This window comes from Passer montanus, unplaced genomic scaffold (genome assembly GCF_014805655.1).
Source record: "Passer montanus isolate IOZ18808 unplaced genomic scaffold, ASM1480565v1 scaffold23, whole genome shotgun sequence".
NCBI classification, from domain to species: Eukaryota; Metazoa; Chordata; class Aves; order Passeriformes; family Passeridae; genus Passer; species Passer montanus.
The window spans coordinates 881255-897363 of NW_024366926.1; the positions used below are offsets into that span (position 1 = coordinate 881255).

Consider the following 16109-nt stretch of genomic DNA (forward strand, 5'->3'; position numbering starts at 1 on the left):
AAGATCCATTCATATCTACCTATGCTTTGGATGAGAATGGAGTTCTCCAGAGGTGAAGCTTGTGATTTAAACACTTCACAGAAATGCAAATCCAACCAACAAACAAACAAAGGTGTGCAGGCAGCCTGGATGCCATTGTTACTTAATTCAGAACTCCAGAAAAGGCCAGACTACAACCTCAGGCATCAGTGGTAAAGCACAGGCTGTGGGTACATTATGTTTCTTTTATGTCCCCTCTCACCTGCTTATAGACCTACCTGTATCTGGACATGTTGACCAGAAGGATATTTCAACAGAAAAAAGAAAAAAGAAAAAGAAAAAAAAAAAAAAGACGCAGAAGTTTCAAGCATGAGGCAACATTATTTCTGGATAAGGATCTGGATACTGATACGTTGCCACAAAAATTACCTACATCATCTACAGGAGGGCCTGTAGAAGGAAGATGGGATCTCTTTGATCACCATTAACAGTGCTGGCCACACCCAGGTGTTGGTTCAGGAAGGGGGATTCAGCATCCCTTAACTCCACAAAAAAATGGAACATGACACTATCCTAACAAAGGTATGATAATTCATTAAGTTTGTGGGACAAATGCCAGAAGCTCGTGGCGTTGTGAAACAATTAATCAAGCATGGAGTACCAATGAAGAAGGAACACATAGCAAGCAATAGTAAAATCATTAGAATAAAGACATGGTCAGTGAGCTTTCCTGAAATACATTTGCTGTAGAGTAAAACATGTTATTTGTTTATACACAGAAATAGGTCAAATTCATGCCCTTACCACGCTGTTCAAAACACCTCATTGCACCGCACTGCATCAGGTTTTTAACCAGACACACCCCTTTACCTCCGCTCCCCTTTAATTACCGTGTGCTCTCCCGGCTCTGCTGACAAGAAATCCATCTTACCGCTGCCATTTATCGCCACGGATGAGCCCCTCACATTCGGCGGTGAAAAGGGTCCAGTGGATATTGTGTTTCCCAGCCTGAGGGAGCCGTGGGTGGCCTTTCATTTGCAAAGGACACTTCTGCAGCGGGTCAGGAGGCAAGGGCTGTGCTCCACAAAGGCTCTGCCGCCCCAGCCCGGGGGAACAATCCCTGACCCCTGAGCCCCTCTGGCTGTCAGCGCCCTTCTGCCTTGCATCTCCCTGCTGCCTTACAGAGAGCCAGAGGCTGCACACCTGCGGAGTTGCTGGTGTTCTGGCAATCCCAAACCCTACTCGAACCTGCCTTGATTCTCTTGTGTCTTTCCCCAGCAGTAGGCAAGGAGCCAGCCACACTACAGATGTGTGTGTTGGTGCTGTAAAGCAAGGGCTACAGCCCTAATACACAGAGTTGCAAGAGTTCCGCATTTGGAGGGGTTTGTTAATCTCATCCTCAAACTTCTGCCTCCAAAGTTGAGTTGGAAAGTGAGCAAAACTCAGAAACCCAACCAGGCAAGCACATACGAAAACCAGTTCAACAAGGTAAATGGAGCTGTGAGAAATGATGAGTCTGAAGAAGGCTGAGGCAGCAAAACTCTCTGTTAACCCTGATTCAGCAAAGCACTTCCCTCCAGACTTGTTTTATTGCATCTCCTTAACCTTAGCACTTTCCAGAACCAAAGCTGACTGCCAGGAGCACATCCTCGCTGGGCAAATCCTGGAAAGCACTTGCATTTCACTGGGTCTGATCCACACGATGCAGCTACACTGAGGTTAGAGGAGCTGCAGGGCAAAGGAAAGAAACAGCTGAGTACAACACTGAAAAAATGGGCAGGGAACAATACAACCAAAAGGATATGTTGACTTTAAGAAAGGAGACTAACTTGGGTACAGTCTGTTATGCAAGTAATTGCTCTACAGATGTTAGGAATCAAACTTTTCTGAGAAGTGAGGAAAACAAGCCTTTATCTTTCAATATCTAAATTGAATAAAGCAGATTTTTAAAATAAACCACTTTCTTGCAGGCACCAGACTCTAATAGAGGCTACGCCCTACTAGCTTTTGGCAGCCAACAGGAGCAATTTCTATCAGCTTACTTGGCATTACTCACTTATCACTCAGAATGCCTTAAAATATTCCATAAAGCCTATGAACTTTGACAACTTAAGGTTCCTTCCTTGCAGACGTATTGCCAAAAAAAAAAAAAAAAAAAGAAAAAAGATAGATGTACTTTGGAGAGTGATAGCAGGTGGTATAAGTGTAGAGCACATTGGCAGCTGTTAGGATCTAAATGAGAAACAAATGGAAACTGCATAAAAATTATCTTTGGGAGGGTTGGGCAGGGACAGAATAATAAATTTTGCAAGTTATATGTGTGTAAAACCCTCATTGTCCAAACTTCCAAAGAATGTTCCTGCAAGCACAGTACCCTAAGCACTACATCTGCATGAGGGTCCCACTGAGACCCAGTGTCCAGCACTGATAATTTCTCAACAGATTCAAGTTACAAAAGGCATCAATTGTTTGGTAAAGGACAGCATGTTAGATTTAAACTTCCTTAACTCAGTGGTTATACTTCTTGCAATGAAGGGGGGGATTATTTTGTTTAAACAATCTCAACATTTGTCACAGCACCTGGGAAGCAAAGATTTCAACAAATTAATTATTAGTTATTAGTTATTGCCAGTGTTCTGCATGTCTGTGAATTCCACTATGAAGGATCAGTTTGGATCAGCTTCTCTAGAAGAGAAAAAGCAGATATTCAACGTCTCTTTTACACAAGAGCAGCATTGTACACAACAGATGCCACCCAAGCTTTGCTTCAACAGCCAAAAAGGCCAATGTAAAATGCTTTCTTGGAGTCAACAGTGGGAAAAACCAAAAGTCAAACAAGCAAACGTGAAAAATCTTCATTTTCCAAAGCAGCAAGTCATTCCAGTAATTGCTACAGTGAACAAAAAATTATATCCAAACATTTATTTCCTCCTTCAATGTGTCCCTGTGGGTGCACACTCTGCATTTAGGTTTGAGTGTGTTATATCTGAAATCTCCATTTTAAATTAACCCTCCAAAACAATTTTGTACTGCAAAATTAAAATACAGCATACTCGCCCCCAACACTCCCACAGAGATTTTCAGAGTTGTGGGAATCCCTAGGTTCTCCCTAGCATTTTAAAATCGTCATTCAGTTATGATTATGTTCAGTGAAATACTATACAACAGGAAGGTTAGATGAAACCTAAAGAACAGATTGCTTACCTGAGGGCAGCAAATAATTTGAATTTTTGATGTGTATTAGGTTGACAGCTTTTTCCACACACAATTCCCAATACTGATAGGCTGAGGCACAACCTCTGCATCAAACACACAGCTCCAGAAGCTGAGTTCAGGAAAAGCTTGTAAATGCTGGCAATTCTCCTGTAAACACTCCTTTTGGTTTCAGAGATGAAACTTGTGATTTAAACACCTCACAGAAATGCAAATCCAACCAAAAAACAAGCTAAGGTGTGCAGGCAGCCATTGCTAATGAATTCTGAACTCCTGGAAAGACCAGACTACTAACATCAGGCATCAGTGGTAAAGATGGTGAAGTGGTAAAGACCTCTTAGAGCCACACACACTCATCAGTAGATCATAACAAATGTTTGCAGAATTTTGCCTTAATTGTCAAGAAACAACAAAACAGATTTATAATCACCTGTCTAGAACTGCGAGGTAGTGGAAGCTGCCATGTGATGTTTGCTCTCATGGCAGGTTTTTCAAAGGACCAGCAGCTGCAAAGCCAGCATCTCTGCTGAGCTCTTCAGCATTCCCCACAGGGAACCCAACTGCAACTGGATGAGGGACACTGGCTCGAGATCTTCAGGGACATGCTATGCAGAGAGCCTGGAATGTCCAACTGGCAGTCACTGGCACTGCTCCTAAACACACAGGACAAACATGTGGATCTTATGTAGCTAAGAAAGGGAGAACCAAGAGATCCATTTTTCCCTTCTCCCAGCAGTGATGCTGCATTTCAGGTCAGCTCCTAAAGAGAACTTCAGGCTTGGCCAAGAGCACAACAAACGAGGCTACTGCTACTGGCTCCAGGATGTTTTGCTTAAGTTTAAGAATAAATGTGCTGTTAGGGCCCTCCCTTTAGACAGCCAAATAGGCCTCCAATGAATGTCAACATTCATGAAAAGGGGAGAAGAGAAAAAATGAACATTAAAAAGACAGCTATAGATTAAAAGGCAGCACTGGATAAAAATTCAAAGCAATGTTCAGGAAGAAAGGAGGAATGAGAAGGGGAAGGATCTTGTAGCAATTAAGCTCCTTATGACACTGTAGGGGCAGTTCCACCGTGTAGGGTCCTCAGACACAGCTAAGTTTCAGCCACTACACAGTTGGCACCATTTTGGCTCATCACAGTAAATACTAAAAAAAAAATCCCCTTGCTTTGGTCCATGCAAAGGGGCTGAACTCCCTCCTACAATGCTCTTCACTCACAATGTCCACCACCTATTTCTCACCATCCTGTCTGCCCCAAACTTGTCTTTGGTTCACAGGAGAGCAGAACTGATGGCATTAACATCATTGTCACAAGGTCTGGCCTGGCCTATGGGTGTGCTGTGCAGCTGTGTTCTACAATGACTTTGGAAGAAGCAAATCCTGCCTGGAAACATGTTAAAGAAGCCTTGATTAATTAAGTACAAGATCACCTCAGCAGAAGCAAAGTCTCCAACAAGAAGAAATAGGACAGAAAATGTTTACATTTCATTTTGTGACATTCATTTGCAGCATGCCACGCTCCTCATTGAGCAAAACTACTTCTGGCAGGGGTCCAGGCTACAGGAGCTTTATGTGAAGCCTTGTGAACCAACCCACTTAGAGCAACTGATATGAAACAGGAGCACAGGTGCTTTGATGATTAGGTGAAGCAGCTGAGCTCCAGGTCATGGTTTTAACACCAGGTGAGGGACCATCAGACAGCCATTCTGCAAGCCACAGAAGGAGGGGTTTCCTCAGCTGAAGCACAGATCTCACATTGTAACAACACAGGCAGATGGAAATGCACGCACACATGACTGAGCAGGGTGTGGGGAAAGCCTGCTCTGCTGCCAACTCATCTTAACACAGCCAGAAAGCATGTGAGCAGCCAGCAGTGAAATCTAGATTTCACTGAACAATCTACAAGTTTGGTAAATGCCTTTGACAGAGTCAGGTTTTCAGCCACACTGAAGCCCCATGGATTTGTGGTTTTGTGGGCATTACCAACCTGACATATTTCCCCAAGTTACAAATGCTTTTACCGCCAAGTTATGTTTCAGTTCCTGGGAGAGTTACTGAAGAAATCCTCCTGAGGCTACCACAAGAAAAATTAAGCAGGTGATGGGGAAAAGCCAGGATGGATTCACCAAGGGGAAATTGTGCTTGACAGAGCTGATCACCTTCTGTGGCAAAAGGAACTGCTCGGTCCAAGTGGGGCAGGCGGTGGACATTGTTTACCTGGATTTCTGCAGGGATTTCCATAGGGTTTCCCACAGCCCCCTCCTGGACAAACAGACACATTATTGACCAGACAAGTGGTCTTTGCAGGGGGTGGGGAACTGGCTGGCAGGAAGCACCCAGGAGGTGCTGGTAAACAGCTCCTCTTCAGGCTGGTGACCTCTCACACGTGGGGTCCAGCAGGGATCGATACTGGCCCCAAAGCTGTTCAATATCCTCACAAGTGATCGGTGTGATGGGACCAAGGGCACCCTGGTGAAGTTTGCCAAATGGGGGAACAGGCACTTGAGAAGTAAGACTCAGCCTGCAGGAAGACCTGGACGGGCTGGAAGAGTGGGTACTATGGTAACTTGGGCTAACATGAACTCTCTGAAGTCCAACAAGGACAAGTGTAAGGTCACAAAACCTGCTGGAAAGACCGAGGTAATAGCTAGACAGAGGATGTTTTTAAATAAACATTTCACTTTGACTAGATCCTTCGTAAGGGCTTTGTTAGAATTATGATTGCTCGGCACAATTCCCTTTTGGATTCCTCTTCTGGATGAGCTGATTCATACACAGTGAGTGAAGCAACTTTGTGTTCCAGAGGAAGGGGAACATTTTGAAATGCCCTTTGTGGAAGTCACCTCCTTCCATTCACCTCTTTCAGCTATGCTGAGCTCCTTTGGACTCTAAGGTGAATTTTTACAAAAACTAACTGGAATGTAACATCATCTACCTCTCCACATACATAATATGAACAATTTCTCATGTCAGGTGCTGATTTGTGTTCTTACCTAGGGCCAAGAACACTGGCAAACCTCAAAAAATTAAGTGAATGAGACAACTGGACAACATGACACAGTCAGACTGCACAATAAATTGTGGGAAGGAAGCCAGGAGGTCTTGAATGATAAGGTACCTGTGTGTTTCCCTTGGTAGCACTTCTTTTCTGCCCAGTTCCATAACCTTGGAGTGCAGAAGAAGGTTATTGTATGTCTAGGAGCCTCTGATACCATGCCCAAATTCAGAAATCAAGTTCTGAAAACTGCATTATCCCTATGTGCTATAAACCATCAAGTCACTGGTCACCCAAGAGACACGTAAATAATGTCTCTCTCACAAAAGAGTAATAAAAAGAGAAAGAAAAAAGATAAAGTGATTTAGGGGTGAAGAAGGTAAGCGTTCTTGAGGTGAATAAGGCAACCCTCCCTAGGTTCATGTGGCTGGACACACATATCCCATGTGGGCAAATATTTCTGTTGAATTCTGTGCTGAGAAAATGCTGATTTCTGAAGCAACCACCAACATGCCAGGGCTATACATCACTAGACAAGGAGTTTATGTCCAAAGTCCCAGGACCAAAAGGCCCAAGACAAGGAGCCTGAGCGGCTGAGAACACAAAGCAGTCATGGTAAGGACTTATCACAGCAGACAGAATTGCTGAATGCTTACAGCAATGCAAGGATTTGAAACAAACAAAACAAAATTTAAGCTCTGCTGGGAAGAAAATGCAGCTGTGCATAAAAAAGCAGGTTATAAAAAGGGGATGAATGCAGAATAATTATCATATGAATGGACAACCTTGCAGGGCTCACATAACTCCTGCTTAAATCTAACCTTATTTGCCAGGGCTTTATGATTCCTTGAGAAAAGCAGAGCAGGTAGCTGTGCTTCAGGGAATTATTTCCATTATGGGACTGGGTAGCACAAGCAGATTGTGCTGATGGGCAGACTGGCAGTGCTCTAGGAACACTACACATTGAGGAGATGCCTCCTGATAATCTCTTATCTGCAGCATCAGCATGATTATCTTTCCATAGGAGAACTGGGAATGTGGCCTTTGTGGCATTATACCAAAACCCAGCTTTAGGAGGAGCCAGGCAGTGTCACCTCAGCTTCAGAGCATTCAGCACCTGTTGAAGACATTGAGAGGATAAATGGACTTGACCTTACTTTATCATTTAATTTAGTGTAAATGAACATTTTTTTCCTGGATGCATCAAGATGACCCAGACCAGTTATTTTAATTACCAGGTCAGAGATCACTGTTTCTTGAGACATTACTATTCCTTGTTAGAAGAACTAACTTTTAAAAAGCCTTGTCACGTGCTAGGACTGCACTGAACACTGCAGAATCTCAAGACAGATTTGAACACATGAAACCCACAACTGTGGGGACCATGCCTTATGAGATGTCTTCATTCTCTATCCAGCAGGAGGCTACACACAGGAGATACAAGGCAATGCAAGGAAAGTTCTGCTGCATTACCCAGCACATTACCACTCAAGGCCAGGGTATTTTTAAACTCACAAACGTTTGACAAGTGAAAATTTATTTCCTTGACAAGTGCTAAAGGAGCTGTGGAGAAAGTGACCCCATTCTACAATGCATGGCCAAGAACTCTCTTGCTTTATTTTCTAACCCTCTCCAGCTTCCAAAAGGCTACTGCAGACTTGCTCAGCACATCAAATTTGGCTTACCCACCTCAAGGAGACAGAGTTGTTACACAGCAGATGCTCAGCACACTCAGATTTCAGTGGGCTTGGTCTGAAAGCTCAGCAACGTTAGAGGTGGAACCAAAATCAAGTTCCTTTACTGAAGCTTTGAGTTCCACCTCTGACAAGGCTTTAGGGAAAGGGGGTTTTAATTGGATATCCCAGTGTATCTGTTTTTGAGGACAGTGCAGGAATACCCAATCTGGCTTTAAAGAGAGCCAAGAAGGCAAAACAGACCATACAAAGCTCCTTGTTACTGAATACCAGGCTACATCTGTGACCAAGTAAACTTGTTTAGAGATAATAATTTGTTTGGGAGTCTGGCTATTGTACTGAAGATATAGTCAGAGCCCTACCAGAGAAAATTTTTAACTATGGAGGTCATCACAGTACAAGGGAGATGAAATTCATTTCCTAGAACCCACTTGAGGAAATTAGCAATTAAATCTGCTCCCAGTCCAGTGATTTATCCTTCAAGTCACGTTCTCATGGCTGGCAAGATCTTTCCAGCACTTCAATAAAACAAAACCAACCACCCTTTTCCTAACATCTCATTAAGAAGCAAAGTTCCCTGCAGAGCCCACTGGGCTGGCCAACACAAAACACTAGGCATTAAGCCCAAGAAGTGATGCTCAAACTGAGGTCTGAATGTCAGCCACAGGACGTGGTGTTCTGCCCTTTTTTTTTTCATTTGTTTGTTTATCCAAAGCAGCAGTGGAAATTCAGTCATCATGTCCACAGCAATATAAGATTTTCTTTCCATGATGGCTATTATCAGTTTTACCAGAGGCTGACATGAACTGGATGGACCAAGATGTGTATCTGCAAGAGATCTATACAGGCCAAAATTTCAGACACAAACGGTTATTTCCATCCTCACTCGCTCATGGGAGAGGCTGGTGTGAAATATCCCACTCCACAAATTATCCCATGCCCAGAAGATGTGATAGATTCACCACTGTCAAATAAAACACATTCATCAGTCAGCATTCCACTGGACAGGTCACTTGAAATTGAATAGGACCTCCAGAAGGAATTTTCCAGAAGACAGAATCCAGAAGTTTAGTTCATCTCCAATTCCAACCCAGTGGCTGTGCTCCAGTTTGCAGCAAACACTACTCAGAGTCATGTGCCATGGGAGCTTGTTTTCTCATCACATGTGTGTAAGTCTGCTCTTCATTGTCTTCTCAGTATTTCCAATAAAGCATTGACTTTTATCAGCCACTTTTTGTCAGCGTTTTCTTTCCTGGTGTTGAGTTGGCCTTTTCTTCTCTGCTGGCTCATTCATTCATTTAATTTGCCACTTTGCCCAGCCAGGAGAATGTCATTCTCTGAAAGAATATTTGGTGAATGAACGCTCTTAATATTCAGAGCCCTTGCTACACGGCCCTCTCAAAGCTGCTTAAATGCTGAGTAACATTTCCCTGAGTTTACCCCCGAGATAACTGCACTGAGAAGGCAGCACAGGACAGATTCTCCACTTCAGCTGTGCCAATATCCACAAGCCACTTGATGTTTGCCCCAGGTCATTGCCCCAGTGACTTGCGTGGATGTCACAAATTCAAACTTCCCCCCAGATGATGGTTCTTTTTTCCCCACACAGGTAAATTAAGGACTTGTGTTGTAAGGAAAGCAGCTGCTCAGAAGCATTCAAGTAACAACAGTAATGAACCCTCAAAACAGTTTCCAAGGAGCAACTGGAATCCCTCCTTTGTTGTCCTGCTCTTGCAGGCAAACACCAGCAAGGAAAACGAAGATATGAGAAACTACTAATGGCACAGGGCTGCTTATGTGGCAAAGCATTTGTGCTTCTGTCAGCTAATTCTGGCTGGAAAAACAAAAGGATCCTTTCTCTCTTGGGTTAACTCACAGGGTCAGTTCTTTAATTAGAACTATAATGGATTATATGTCGGTTTTTTCCCTAGTCTGGTACACTTCCTGCTAAAAATCAGATACCTATGTAAAGGAAAATCCCTTTCAGCTGGAGCATGTCCTGGATGCTTACTCAGCAAGGCATCCCAATTCTAAATTTAAAAAAGCCTCTCAAGATTTTTTGCCCCTGCAAATCATATAGTCAGCATAGTAAGAAAGCACCCAGCAATTTTCCTTTCAAGGAACTAGGCTGCTTAATTTTACTTCTCATTTCTTCAAAGGGGGCATAAGGATTTTAAGTAATCTAATCTTTTGAAAAATAAGATGAGCATATTTCCAACCAGATTTTCCACAGAAACCAATTTTAAGCCATCCCATTGCATAAGCACAACTATTTTTTATAAGGAGTTTTGAGCTGTGGGGTCTGTTTTAACCAAAGTGACCACATAAGTTGTCCAAAAGGAGAAGTTCCACCTGCTTACCAGAAAACAGACAACCTTCCAGTGTCCTCAGCAAGTGTCAGACTAGAGAGCATTCAATCTTTATTCAATATTCTATTCCTCAGCATTGAGACAAAAACCCAAAGAAATTCAGAGCACTTCTCAAAAGAGGCCAATGCCACCTTTCACAATACATGCATGATTTTTCAGAAACACCTGAATGCTTTGCGTGTGCATGTGTTTCTTTTTTTTGTGCAGATCTCTGCTTTTTTTTGGTTTTGTGTGTTTGTCCTTTTTCTGAGGTTAGTAATCCTCTGTATTTTTGTGTGTTCACCATTCAAAGGAAATTGAGTATAACACACCACACCACAGATCACCATCGTATCTGTGAGAACAAGCAGCAAAATCTGGAGTTGTTTACTGATCTGTGTTTCCCATAAGCTGTAATCTGATGCAAGCTGTTTGTGCTGTACTTGCAGCACGCTATACAAAATCTGTTCCTGTTTCTACATTGTTTGGCATGTACCTGAAAACATTTGAAAGAATTTAACTGCCTTAACTGTGCTGTCTGGTTACCATAACACTTTGTTTTGTTTCTAAAACCCAGACAAGCCCAAACCCTGTGAACTCACTATTTATGTTAAAGCAGCTGCAGTGTATTAACTAGCTGTGTTTACTTACTTTGCCTGTATAAAACTGTTGTCTTGAAAAATCTTCTGTCTTCAATTTATAGCTCCTTCACACAGGTGTACTGCCAACATGGCTAACCAATTACCTCTGCTTCTATCTACACAGAACTGATTTTCCTTCCTCAGACTGTGGTGCTCTGTAAAACACACAATTTTGTTGTTATGCTGGAGGGAATAAAATACACAGTATTACTGAAAAGCGAAAAAGGCTCTTTCCTTTTTTAAGTCATGTTCTTGCAAGGCAGTGGTCACCTCAGTTTTGGGACACTGGAACACTGCAGGCTACTATTTTGAATAGTCAAAACCTTGAATAATAACCAGCCTCTGAACTTATTTCCACCACTTCAATGCAGAATGCACTCTTACACTCTTTCTGACAGTGCAAAAGTTCTGTCAAGCATTGCTGGGACAGGAATATTGCCAAAGCCCTCGAATGACCACTGGAGGCTGATGGCATTCATCCACCCTCCAAGGCTCCCACAGAGCTTAAAATGAAAATTTTCTATCACAACAGTTGACTGTTTACAGTATCACTAAACCACGGAGCTACTTAGAATCCAATATCTTGCCTCCAACCTCAAGCCCTAAGCAGAGTAGGTTACACTGTTGTCACAACACTGCTGTAGCAGCGCAAACACACCCCCTAAAAAAGTGATATGGTCTCAGTGCCCAGGTGTGCTGAAAAACAAGCAGGGAGAGAAAAGAAACCCTTCACCACAGCGTGGAAACTCTCCAGAAAGGAGCCCACAGTTCTGCCAGATTTTTCAAGCAGATACTGAAGAACAGAAGGACACTGGAGACTTAAAATGTGCACAGCCTTTATGTCTTAGGGGCAGCAACCACAAGGAATGATGCCATGGAAGGCCAAGAAAAATCAGTCACAAGGACAAAAAAACACCCAGACCCAGTGATCAGTGTACATTAGGTATATTTTTATTTACAGAGTAGAGATGCCTAATCAATTATAAGGTTAGACACCCAATAATTCAGGTTTTTTTTGTGTAAAAGTATATAAATATATACATAAAATTCTATGAAGTAAACATTATTAACTGTGATACAGTTAAAATTCACTACTATCCTTATGCTAACAGGCATCTCTTAAAGCTTAAATGCTGATTTCAAGATACCCTCCATAAAATAGCTCTAATTGGACTAGAAGGGCAAAAATTCGGTGCCATGAACAAGCTTTCAAAAGAGACTAGTAAAAGGCCTTTGTAATAAAGTTTACAAGATAAAAATACTGCTTCATCCCTCCCACTTCCCCACCCTGAAAGAAACAAATACTCTAAAACAGTTGCAGAACTGCAGGAAGTAGTATAGGATTACTTTTTTTCTTCTTCTTTACTTTTCTTTTTAAATTAAAATATTTTTATTTCTGTATTTTATGACATATTAAGGAAACTGCAAAAAATGCAGCTTTATTAAATATTGTTATACAAAAATCTCACATATGCATCCATGGGGCTGAAGATAATAGTGGTATTGTATGAGCTATCCATTTCCCTTAAAACTATATACTTTATTTGGAATGATGGAGAGACTTCATAGAAAAGGCATTGGACAGCAATTGAAGAAAGAGATTAGAAAACTATTGGCAAGACAAATAAAATGCTCCAAAGCCTCTCAACGTCCTTGCTTCCTTATTTTAAATGCACTTCTGCTTCAGTATTTTATTTGTCTCTCTGTTTTTCTTCATCCTGGAGTTGGTTCAGGACATAAAGGACAACTTGATAGCAGAAAATGTACTGATCCTGTGAGGAAAAGGAAATTACAGAACATGTGAAAATGCTTGCACACCTAAGTGCTCTCACTTGCACATCACAGTGGTACAGCACTTTCAATACTAATTATACTATAAAATAAAACCACCATCACCAAATCCCCAAGAAAAAAAAGACCCCAAACAACAACAGCAAAAAACATCCCAAACAAACAAAAAGGCCACCGTGGAAAAATATGCAACCTCAACTTAAAGCAAATACAGACACTCTTCTGTCACTAAAGATAATATTTCATATGGGACATTCATCTTTCTTTCACACCAAAACCACCTAAAGGAGACTAGGCACGTTATGTAAGTAGAAATGAAGACAGCAAGTGAATTTCAAGGACTTGCATCAATGCCAACTAATACAGAACTCAGAGGACAGTGGAACTTCTTACTTTAATCTGAGTGATAGAGGTGTGGGTGCTGATAGATGTTTTGGGCTGCTGTGGTGGGGAAGGGGCTGAGAGTTGACTTATTTGATTTCAGGTTGTTTTTTTTTTTAACTATGATTTCACAATTCCTTCCCATTCAAAGAAAAAGTGCGGATTTTAACTAGACCTTGTGATGACCATCTCTAAACTTAATTAGCTCTAGATCCAGATTACTCCTAAAAGATTGAACTTCTGGATGAATATATTACCAAAAGAGATCTCAAGACACATCACTGATTCACAGCAGCTACAGTTAGGCCTTCTCTTCAGTTTATAATGCAACTTTAAACCAAAAAAGCTTAGCTGACGTCCTCTGTAAACACATGCTTTTGAAGATGAAAACCCACATTTTTTTTAAACACAGATCAAAACAATACAGCATGTTAAAAACAGCTTGTGTTTATAAATGTTAAATACATCCTGCTACTCATCTGATTTAATTCTTGTGACACAAGTGTCACATTACAGTGCACAAAGACAGTTGCTGTGTGCATCACGAAGCTCTGTAGCACTTCAGATGGTTCAGTGGATGCCTGGGGAATCCAGACTCACCTCTGTCTGAACCATTCCGTGTCTCTGCAGACGCATGGTGCGCACCAGGTCCGAGATGTCGAACTACCAAAACAAACAGCAAGTTAAACATCCAAACAAGACAGACATGCAGAACAAAGGAACACCCCCAGCATCAAACCAGGGAATAGAATTAGGTACATTAGTAATGAAACAAATAATTCACTACAGCCTATGTTTGTCTGGTAGGTAACCAGCATGTGCTGTCTCTGGGCAATCTGGCTGTGGTCCTACATCAGACACTCCCCCCTTTTCTTGTGTTCTTTCTGGACACTGATTCTCTTGCTTACTCTAAGCTAAGCATGCAGAAAAGAGAGTTCCAGACATTCAGAGGGAGCTTAGAAACTCCACAGAGCTAAGCATGACATAGCTCATTTTAGAAATCCACCACAGTTTTGCTACCCCAGGCCGCTGAAGGACATAAACATAAGGAAGCTAGCACCCTCCTGTGGATCACCTAGAAAGCAATCCCTGCATGGGCTGGCAAAGTTAATTTACATACCCCTTCCACCAATTGCCCAAGCCATCATGGCAACATCATTTTTCCCATGCCATGTGCCAGAAGTCCACTATGGTAGAAGATGACCTTGTAACATACTTCAAGTGACACCCCACTGCTGAGGTTCCCTGAGTAACCCAAGAGCCACTGGATATTAGAGCTCTCCCCACCTGGGATCCCCAGCAAAGAAACACGGTACTGCCAACAACAGGGCACACTCTTTAAAAGATTGCATGGATGCAGTGGAACACACTTCCTGCAGGTCAGGAGCACCCCTGGGCCCATCCCCTGGGATACTCACATCGAGGTCTCTGCTGATCAGCCCCAGCACCACATCTATGCAGATGAGGGTGCCCGACCTGCCGATGCCTGCGCTGCAGTGGGTGATGATGGGCCCTGCCCTGTGGACGTGCCTCATGTAGGAGATGAAGGTGAGCAGATCATCCGGCTGCGAGGGGGTGTCGTGGTCAGGCCAGGCAATGAAGTTCAGGTGGGAAATGTGCCGCACTTCACCCGTCTGAGGGTCAAAAACAACACCACCATTTGGCATGTGGCAAGAATAAAAAGAAAGAAATGGAGTTCCCAAAGAAAAGTCTCAGAACAGAGGGATTTCTCCAGTGAAGGTGCTTTGTAACTCAAGGCAACAAGAGCTAAATTGGAATAACTAGTAAGTAATTTAAAAGTGTAAGGTTCACTGTGCAGACTGAGCTGATCACACAGAGGAGTAACCAGCCAGGCTGAATTATTAGTGAATTCATATCCCTACATATGTTTCTGTGGCCAATAGGAGCCAAAATTTAGTCTCATTAGTGTAATGAAATCATAGCCTGGCCCAAATGCTTTCTCCTATAAAGGTCACAAAGCAGCACAAGCTGCCACGAGGAACAGCTGCCCAGTAATGATCACTGGGCAAAGAGGAGAAGCCCTGGGTTGACTCTTGATGTAGACAATGCAAGTGAAAGCAGGAAAGGCAGAAGTATAAATATGGCAACACTCAGAAAAAACTCTAAGCACACAGAATTAGATTCACTGACCTGAATCTCTTCGAGCTCCAGCACCCTGATGATGAAGCCCTTCAGCTGCTGAAGTCTCACAAGAGCAAGGCGTAGTCGGTCATTGATCATGGTGGTTTTATTGAGCACGTCTGGCCAGTAACGCTGACACTTTATCTTTTCTCCCTCCACCTCCTGAGTCATCATGGCAATCACAGTACAGTTTTGTTCCCAAACCATTTGCCAGAAATCTGCTACAGTGGTAGGAAGAGGTCCTTGGCATGCAATGTAAACGAACTCCTCGTTCCCCACGGGCATGCGAATGAAGCTGGCATTGATGTATCCCCCTTCGACCCCCAGAGGGACTCTGGTGGTGTCATCTGTCACCCCCACACAACAGAAAGACCTCATGTTAGGTGTGCACATCATCACAGCTTCACACAATACAGGCGCTGAGCCTTACACACTCACACAGCACTTCTCCCCACTGATGCTTCCACAGCTTGCTTTAGAAGAGATAAATCACTTAAATACTTAATTTAGGACACTAATCAGTACTTTCAATAAAGAAAAAGATGTCTGCAGGAGAAATATAAACCAACAGATAGGAGGGACAAGTGATTTGAACTGCACCAACTCTGAAAAAAACAGAGGTTGAGTTTTTCCTCACATAGAACTAACCTCTGTCAGTTCTTACTTCTCAACATCTAACAAGCAGAATTTTGTGGCAGGAAATTTACTGACAATAGTACACATGTCTGTTTTCCCAATTCTGCATGGCCAAAACTGAAAAAAACTCGTCTGGTTTTTATATGCATACATCATTTAAGACATGGATCTGCTAAAACAACTGAAAAATCTGTGAACTTCCATCCCCACCTCCCACAGCATAGTAGTATATTGTTCACTGATCTTAAACTGCTTCATAAATGCTTGCTTCATTTTCATCCTTACT

At 42.5% G+C, this 16109-nt stretch overlaps 1 protein-coding gene across 9 annotated transcripts in view; it reads right to left on the minus strand.

Annotated features, from left to right (window-relative positions):
• Window positions 1-11808: 11808 nt before the first annotated feature.
• Window positions 11809-16109, minus strand: part of PTPN13 (protein tyrosine phosphatase non-receptor type 13) — a 112271-nt gene continuing 107970 nt past the window's right edge. For 7 of the 9 annotated variants that reach the window (XM_039710531.1, XM_039710532.1, XM_039710529.1 and 4 more), the window contains 4 exons: window positions 15197-15543; window positions 14464-14679; window positions 13646-13708; window positions 11809-12645 (listed from right to left, as the gene is read on the minus strand). In XM_039710531.1, the coding sequence (XP_039566465.1) occupies window positions 12565-12645; window positions 13646-13708; window positions 14464-14679; window positions 15197-15543 (707 nt within the window). In that variant the 3' untranslated portion in view covers window positions 11809-12564. The remainder of the gene's footprint in view (window positions 12646-13645; window positions 13709-14463; window positions 14680-15196; window positions 15544-16109) is intronic. The other 2 variants (XM_039710534.1, XM_039710530.1) reach the window with 1 other exon arrangement.